Source organism: Limulus polyphemus, unplaced genomic scaffold (assembly GCF_000517525.1).
Source record: "Limulus polyphemus unplaced genomic scaffold, Limulus_polyphemus-2.1.2 Scaffold957, whole genome shotgun sequence".
NCBI classification, from domain to species: Eukaryota; Metazoa; Arthropoda; class Merostomata; order Xiphosura; family Limulidae; genus Limulus; species Limulus polyphemus.
Window position 1 is genome coordinate 224,543 of NW_013666567.1, and position 9,147 is coordinate 233,689.

General features: G+C 30.0%; 1 protein-coding gene across 5 annotated transcripts in view; it reads left to right on the forward strand.

Annotated features, from left to right (window-relative positions):
- The window catches only part of LOC106461432 (AN1-type zinc finger protein 2A-like), a 126,557-nt gene extending 121,078 nt beyond the window's left edge, over positions 1-5,479 (forward strand). For 3 of the 5 annotated variants that reach the window (XM_022388395.1, XM_022388396.1, XM_022388392.1), the window contains one exon: positions 1,907-5,478. In XM_022388395.1, coding sequence (XP_022244103.1) covers positions 1,907-1,945 — 39 coding nt within the window. In that variant the 3' untranslated portion in view covers positions 1,946-5,478. Of the gene's footprint in view, positions 1-1,906 lie in introns of all 5 variants that reach the window. The other 2 variants (XM_022388394.1, XM_013921252.2) reach the window with 2 other exon arrangements.
- The last annotated feature ends 3,668 nt before the right edge of the window (positions 5,480-9,147 follow it).

Sequence of the window (9,147 nt, forward strand, 5' to 3'; positions counted from 1 at the left end):
TAGTTAAGTTAGTTACGTTACGTTACGTACGTTACGTACGTACGTACGTAGTAGTATAGTATATATATATATATATATATATATATATATAATACATATATATACACACACACACACACACATATATAGGTGAACAAGTGAGTGCAAGTGGAATTAAGTCAGAAAATGTTATGTAAATGAAAGTGAAGTTAGACTATGTAATTGTTAGTTTAGCTGTAATGGGCATATTTTAAAGTGATAAGGAGAATAATTTATCTTGTCAAAGGGTGTTCTAAAGTAATTAAACCTGCTGTGTGGACTTTGATGAAAAGGATGCAACTGTGGTAACTGTGAATCTATCGCAGTTTGTGCAATAAGAAACAGAGTAGAGAAAAATAATTTGTCACATCAGTTGAGTTTTAAAGTAACTGAACTAGCCTGTGTGGACTTTTGACAAGAAAGAGTATTTAAAGCTTTAGATACAACTTTGATAACCAGTAGTGAAACAAATTTGTTTACATATGTTTGACTTGTTTTGAATATATTATCTTAAAACAAATGGATTGTGTGCTGTCCATTTATTGCCAACAAGTCACAGATGCCTACTGTAAAAGAATCCCATCCCATATACTGTAGATGAATAGCAATTTGAATTTATACAACTAGGTAAGATGACACAAACAAATTTAGTTTCATGCTAGTACTTTGTTCTATCATATTTTTTGGGCTACTGAATATAATCAAAGGTAGTTTACTTGTCAAATATATTCAAGAAACATTAGCAAGCAATATGAATGAGAAATCTGAGTTTATTGGCAAGTAACTTTTTATAAATTCTTATTACATTTTGGGTAGCAGAATTTCATGATATTAAATAGTTTTAGTTCATCAGCATTATTCATATTAATAATATTTGTAATTGGTATATAATGTGGTTCTTTTAAGATTTTTTAAGAAATAGAACATTGGTGTCTTAGTCATAAACTTCTATTCAGTTGTGTTAGAAACAAAAATATCCTATTGAAATCCATTCTATTCATATTTATTGTATGTTCCTAGTATTTCATTGAAATTATCTTCACTGATGTGACACTTTAATATTAACTCTGTTGTAGAATTAAATAGACATCAGTAAAATTATATTAATTATACGCTGCCCTAGTTGTATATGTTCTAATGTTGACTCACAAACTGTGTTGTCATTACCAGTTTGCAATCTGTCAGGAAATATACTGAAATGGGTTGAATGAACCATTGTGTTGACTTTAGGCTCCTTGTCCTAGGCAGTCTTGAAAATGTAGATTGTTGATGTTTATAGAATAGCATGTTTATTCCTTTATTTTGGAAGAATAATTCCTGTAGAGCGTTTTAATGTTACCAAAAAGGATTGTATATAGTTCTTGTTTATTGCATATTTTTTTTGTTGTTGCACATCATGTATTGAAAAATCTTTGTATACTTTATACAAAGTATTTGACAGAAATGTTCTCTAAGTTTTATTTAGTGTTATTACTTGAGTGTATCTTGTTATGTGAAGTTTACTTATCTTTTACAATTAACTCGTATGTTGAAGATATTATCAGCACTTGTAATACCAGGTATAAAAGGTTGGATGGGACGTTAGTTTTAAAAAATGCATTAAATATAGGTTGCAGCCCTTAAGTGAATAATTGAATTTGTCAAGTATCATCTGAGAAATAATTTATGACACATTAATGATTTCAGGCATTCTTCTACATTTAATCTTACAAGTTTTTTTTTGTTATCACATTTGAGATGTCTTGCCAGGTACTAGGAAGTTTTATTATAGTACAATTTATAAATATATCTTTGATTTGGTGTACGTTGTCTAATTACTCTGGGAAAAGAAAACGTAAGGTAGTAGTGTTATTGACAATGCAATAATTTTTGGTATCCTTGTTTTCAGCACCGAAGGAGCAGCAGCTACCTCTGTAACATTACATAGCATTCCGAAGCTTCAAGTATTTTATGCTGGATAAGAAAAGGAAAGCATAAAATTTGACCTTTTTAATATTATTATGATACAAATTTATTAGTTTATTTATATATACGTATTTTTTTCATATTATTTTTTACTCATATTTATTTCATCATGAAAATCATCCACTGAGTAATCAAAAATATTCTAATGATTTTTAATACTATATTGAACTTAAGATTTGTGAAGCTTTGCCCAAGAGCATAGAGTTTTTACAAGCAAACAAGTTGCTTTACTCTTTCATATACTTCATATTCTGTCATGTTATAAGTTTTTGTCAGAGACAAAAAAAAACTTTGCTGTTTATCAGCATGCAAGAAAATAAAGACCATATCTATGGTCAGTAAGTATTTATGTCATTGTTTATTAAACAACCTGTAAAAAGCAAAATTGTGTGTTTATGTGAATTAAGACAAATCTTGTTTCAGTATGTTGAAGAAAGGGAGCTTCTGCCTGAATATTTAAATTTAACTTGGTTATTGTTTGTAAGTATCTTTACTTAAATAAACAGGACTCAGTTTTTTAATTGGTGATCAATGACTTAAGTAACTTCAATAACTAATAAAACTTGCTTTCACTGATTTCTGTCTGGGGGGTCTTATAAAAGTTCACTTCTTTCTGGGATTGTAAAACAAAGTTGGAATGGCATGTCAATATCCCAATGACATCTATCAAATATCATGTAGTTAATTTTTTTATACAGAAACTATGTTTACTGTTTTAAGTTCTTTTATTGAAATATTATTTGTATTAGAAATCATAATTTAAATGTTTTGACTGTGATACTTTCAGATCTCTGTTTGAATTATAACCTAAGGAGTTTGACATCTTTCTGGTGTCATACAGTGAACAAATTTACTTATTTCAAAGGTTATATAGTAACAAGTTAGAGTTCTTCCAAAAATTGTGTAGTAAAAAGTTTGTAATTTTTTCACAGATTATATAGTATACAATTTAATTCCTGTCAGCAGTTATATAGAAAAGTATTTATTACTATCCAGAAAACAATCTGGCTTACAATTACAAGAAAAAATTATATATAAATTTAAATTACAATGATTAACTTAGAAGTAATTACTGGTCTCTCGGCAAGCCTTTAAAAACCTTATTTTTTTTCAGAAACAACTCTTTTTAAAACATGTATAATTGCTCAAAGATCTTGTAATAGCTCATAACAGCATGATGTTTTTTATTCCTCAGCCTGTAAAAAATTTATATTTACAGAAAGAAGATTTGTTTGGTTTTTATTTAACATATAAAATTTAGTTCTTAATTTTAGCTGTCATACATGTGCCCTAAAACAGACAATAATTGTCGCCAATGGCTCATGAACATTCTCAGTTTCCAGATAATAGAGATTATCAATTATGAAGTAGAAGGTTGGAAACAGCTATGTTTGAAATACATTAGGACTTAATCTGTTATAATATAGCACCTTTGCAAGAGAGATTTTGCTATAAATAACATACATGTATTAAAGTCACTTTCAGCTTGTAATTTGTAAAATTTAGCTTTTATTTTAAAGACTGGCAGAAGCAGACACTGCTGGGAGGCACGTAATTATATCTTTAATATTAAGATTACTTTTAAGATCAAATTGCTTAACCATCTGGTAGATGGGGATGGAAAAATCCATAATAATCAAAGTCTAATGTTAGTGGAAATGATGGATTTTTCAGTCTGTTTCTGTTGTATAGTATATATAAATCAATCACGAGATACATAGGGTCTGTGGGGAATTCTGTCCACTTACAAACTCCAGTTTTTCATGACTGATATATATGTCATTATTTGCCAAATGTTTAATGAAATAAGTTTACATACCTTACAGTTTCTGACAATAAACCTTTAACTCTGGTTTCTGATTACAATAGATATTTAATTAGGGATTTATATTTGTACAAGTAATTGTAAAAATGTTCTGTTTCTCTCTCATCAACTAAAATAGACTCTTATCATACAAAACTAAACTTCTTTACTGCAAAAACAATGGGATTAAGATCTGTGGCAGCTTTTATAAATGTTCCTCCACCTAATGGTGATTTTGAAAAACAATCAACTAGTTAGTAATTATTTGACATAGAGATATGTGTACCCAACTAAATAATATTTTTGATTTATTCTCTTTCTCATGTAAACTACACTTGATTTAAACTTTATCAGTTTGTATTACATTCTTGGCTTCTGGTTAGTTCTACGTATTAAACTACTAATACTACTATTGTATGGAAATATATTTAAGAGTTGAGTAGTTTTCAAAACTAATGATATTATCAAATTAATAATGCACTTAATACAGCCAGATCAGGTCTTGTGCAATATACATTTTTGAATAGTTAAAGTGAGACTCATACCTTAGAAAAATAGCTGGGCCTGGATGGTACCATATTAATAAGTTTTAAGCTTTGCAGCATGAATATTTAAGAAAACTACTTTCAGGAGCATACAGTAAGAAAAATAATTTTCTGACTCAAACACATGTTTCAACAAATACTTTTGGACTTATAAATATTTTTAATGTTTAACTAAACAGTTAATTAAAATTATGAATATTTGGTCTTGATCTTTAATGCTTAGGAAGATTTGGTATTTACAGTGAAAAAATTAAGTTCAAGTAAAAAGTACGTTGCTTCAAATTTGACTTAACATAGACAATCTTACAGAAATTTTCTTTCACATTTAACTAGTGACAAATAAATCAATATTTTAGTGTCACAACTGCCAGTCACTGATAAAAATAATATATTCAAATATAATGTATTTTGCACAAGAAGGCAATAAACAGAAAGTTGTATGACATAATAAAAATGTACTCCACAGTTTCTTTTCCACTTCCTTTTCTTACTTTGTCTTATTCTCTTTACAATATTTAAACTAGTTTGTAACAGTTGAAAACAGAGGTTTGAGTACATTTTATTGAAACAATTTTGGAGCCTTCATTACAGTCCATCTCGTCACTTTTAGTCATGCTCTGTCTGATGACATTGCATCTTTATAATAGGCCTGCTACATAGTTTCCATTGCTAAAAGCTCTGTCATAAGGCTGTCATGTTTAAAGCCTATCACTCCTCCCAATAGGCTTTCTATAATTAGTTTAGTGTATGAAGGCAATGGTTTTGCAGCACCTACTTCAACAGTCCGATCGCCCCAATCTATAGGCATTGCATCCAACAACTTGACTGGTATATCTTCGTATAGAACAGCACGAATACCCATTTCATTCTCCATTTGCTTGATGTATGCAACAGTTGAACAGGAGGTGTGACCAGAAGCCTTATCTTGGTAAACCCATACACTGTTGGCCTCATTTATTTGTGTTTGTGAATACTTACCTGTTACGAACACCACACTTTGCTCACCATGGTTGTAGTAGAATATTTTACAGACTTCGTTTTTATTTTAATGGTCCTAGTTCCATAAATTGATCCATATTCCTTTGTTTTCCAGTGCCATTAAATATAATGGCTATCCCCGTTTTGAAAATGCTAAATCCCTGATTTGAAACATATTTATGACCTGAGTGTATAAATATTTTGCATTAGAAAGAGCTGTTACATACCCTTCCCCAAAGTGATCAATTTTTGGTGGTGTTACATTACCCATAAAATGCCAAACAATATCAACATGTAGTTTTGATACATACCATTTCACCACAACTCTATATCAGCTGTGGTTGTCACGTGACTTACTGATTTGAATATCAAAAATAGTTTTAATATGAAATACTCAACCTTCTGTATTACTTTACAGTGAGACCGTTAATAGCTTTAATCATATCCTTCTTTATAACTCTAATATGGGCTTCTAATATGAAAAATACATAAGTAACAGCTATCTGTTGTATGCCATGCTGATGAGGCTTTTCACTCAATATCAGAGCTCAAACTGGATTTCAATGCACAAAATCTCAACTGAAATGCTATTTATGAGGCATTAAATCTTGTAGTTTATAGTGCTTGATTGATTATGAACTTCTGATTTCCAGACATCATCCACAAAAAAAACTTCTAAATTAAATGTATGGTAGAGTTGTAATAATCCTGTTTTACATCATTGGTTAGTAGGTCTCAACTTGAATATGATCTCATGCACAGAAAATGGAGTGCTCTTCCAACTGAGCCAAAGTGTCGCACACGTAACAGCTTATTACTTAGCAACTTTCCCATCATAAACAAGGCACATCTTCTACTTATCTTAGGACAACCAGTATTTCAATGCCAATTATTTCTGTCATAATCTAATTTTTTTTACTTCCTCAGTTCAGATTCAAATCCAAGACCTTTTGTATGTAAGCTGAGCTAAAGGGTTTATACCCCATAGCATTCACTAGTAAGGTACTTTTTAATAACACAAACTACAATGGTGTCAATGCCAAGTCTTTCTTCTATAGATTATGTAAGTCAAAGAAATATATAACCAAAACACTAATGAGGTTCCCTTGTGGATACGAATGATAAAACACTGGAAATATCAGACTTATTTTCCCCCTCTCATTTATTAATTTCTTCAACTCTTTCATGACTTCAAAGGTCACTTCAGGATATAATTTTACTCAGAACCTATGGCAAAAACATTCAAATACCGTTGTTTTTTTTAAGTAAACATAAATAATCTAAATTAAAAAAGAAAAATTCTCAAAAATTAAATAAATAATAATAAAAAAATATTAATTTGCTCTAATGATTCTGTTACTATTTTTGAAGTTGTCACAGATGAGATCCCATTATGAACGCTTCTTTGGTAATGGATGTGGTGGACTTTTTCGTTGAAATACTATTATACGTTCATCTTTACGGAAAACTCTAAGGGACCGATTAAACTGTTTAAAAATACAATAAGCCTAATACTATTGCCTTATAAAATATATATAATTTATTATGATTATACTTTGTCAGCAAGAGATATCTACGCCAAAGCAATTCTAAGAAATAGCGTTCCCACTACTACTACTATGTCGTATTCCAGCCGGCCTGATGGACTCTGGTATTGATCAAAACACGTCTGTTGTTAATGGATGTTTAAATTAAATTTAACTTTCAGTCATTATTTGTTGTTGGATACTCTTTCATATCAAGGCAAGGGTAATAAATGTTCGTTGAACCGCCATTTTTTTAATTTTGTTATTTATGAAAGAGGAATCTCGTGCCGTGAGTGATGATGTTTTAAACATTTTCCGATGTCTACCAAGTACAGCCTTGAACTAAAATCATATATTTTCAAGAATATTAGTGGTCATGCACATATGTTGAAAAAAATTGTTTAACTCCATAACAAGCTATGAATGCTTAACTTAAACATGGACATTTAGGAAATATTACGCTCAGCAGATATTTTGGGATTGACAATAGGAAGTATTCACACATGCAACTTTCTGTGCAACGGATGGTTAATTTATGTGTCAAAAAATTCTTACCCCGAATATATATTACTTTGACAACATTCACTTAGAATTGTGGAAATATTCTTTAGAGTGTTCACTTATATGTCCCACCAAAACAATTCCGTAAATAATCAAATATTGTTAGAACCGAAATATTCACAAAAGTTATCAGAAGAAATTATCGAAGAATGCTGGAGTTTAACAACGGAACCACTAAGTATTCCGTTGTAAACTTAAATCACAAAGTCTGTCAATATTGTTTGTTCATTTTTGTCACCCTTGTTTATCATTAACAACGATAATGGTTCATAATAGGGATTGCGAGGTGACAAAACCGTAATAGAATGTTCGGGCAAAAAGCACCTTAAACAAAAGAGATTCTGTTCAAACAACACTTTAAAACATTTACTGCGTACGGCTGTATACATATAAAAAAAGCACGCATATTAGACTTACAAGGGAAAGAAAATCCACTTAAAACGGCCCGTTTGTAATTATTATTATTCTCTTACTAGCCTACAACAAAAATGGCTTGGTATATTGCACCTAAACCTTTTGTAGAATACTAAATGAGGTACTGCGAAGGTCGAAGGGATATTGAAAAACCGATTTGTTTCTTCTATATTTTACATAAACTAAAAACATAATTCTGGTGTAAATGATGTTATCATTATCCCTTGAAGTTAGCTTTCCTACAAATACCTTTAAAAAGCTCAAGTACAGGAATTATCAGTCAATAGTAGACGAACATTAGATGAGTGTAATATGTAAATGCCCAATGCTTTGTACAGTATACAATCGGTGTTTTTAGGGAGCGAACCCCTATATTATGTGTGAAGTGAAGTAATAAAAAGAAGCAGTACATATAATATTAAATTTTATTAAACACATTCGTAGAATTATTTTAAAAGATAAGAAGGTTTATTTAAAGCCTTTAGGAGTGGGCTGGGAAGAGAGGCGAGATAGAATAATAATAATAGTAATTGATTGATTAAATAGCAGAGACAATGTAGGTAATAAATTTAAAGATTATCTGTCTCGGATGTTTCCGTAAATAAACGCTACACACCTTTACGTGAATTTTAAGCAGCTAGCTTAGATCAAATTTGAATAAATTCTTAAAAATTATTTTACAGAATTCAAAAATAGATTGATATTTTATAATTCACGAACAATTTGCAATGGGAAAAACGAATTAACACCACCCGTTATATTTTTAAACAATTTCACATTAATAACTTCTTTGGACTTCTAAAGTTGAGCTGTTTTTGTATTCAACTTTACAACAAACGTGTTCATTTCTACGCGTATACCCCAATAATACTAGTGGTTTCTATGACTCATAAGTCACTGAATATGCTCTGACTGTTTTGCAAGTTTTTCCAGTAGATTGACAGCAGAGATAGTTAAAAAAATGTATCTGAAAGTCTGTAGTTAACAAAAGTTGATATGATTATTTTGTAAGTTTTACCAGTAGATTGACAGCAGAAATAGTTAACAAAATTGATCTGATTGTTTTGTAAGTTTTACCAGTAGAATGACAGCAGAGTAGTTAACAAAAGTTGATCTGAAAGTTTGTTTTCTTTACTAAAGGGAACCGTATAATGACCCAGTATTTCCAAATAAAGAAAACCTGAATTATATATTTAACAAAACTACAAAGTTTATTCCTATTATACTTTGAAGAAAAAAAAAATGCTTTTCAGTAAGCATTTCATAAGAATTGAAAATGTAATTATAGTATTTTGGCACTTGTGTATAAAGTTAAAATCAGAAATAATATTCAACG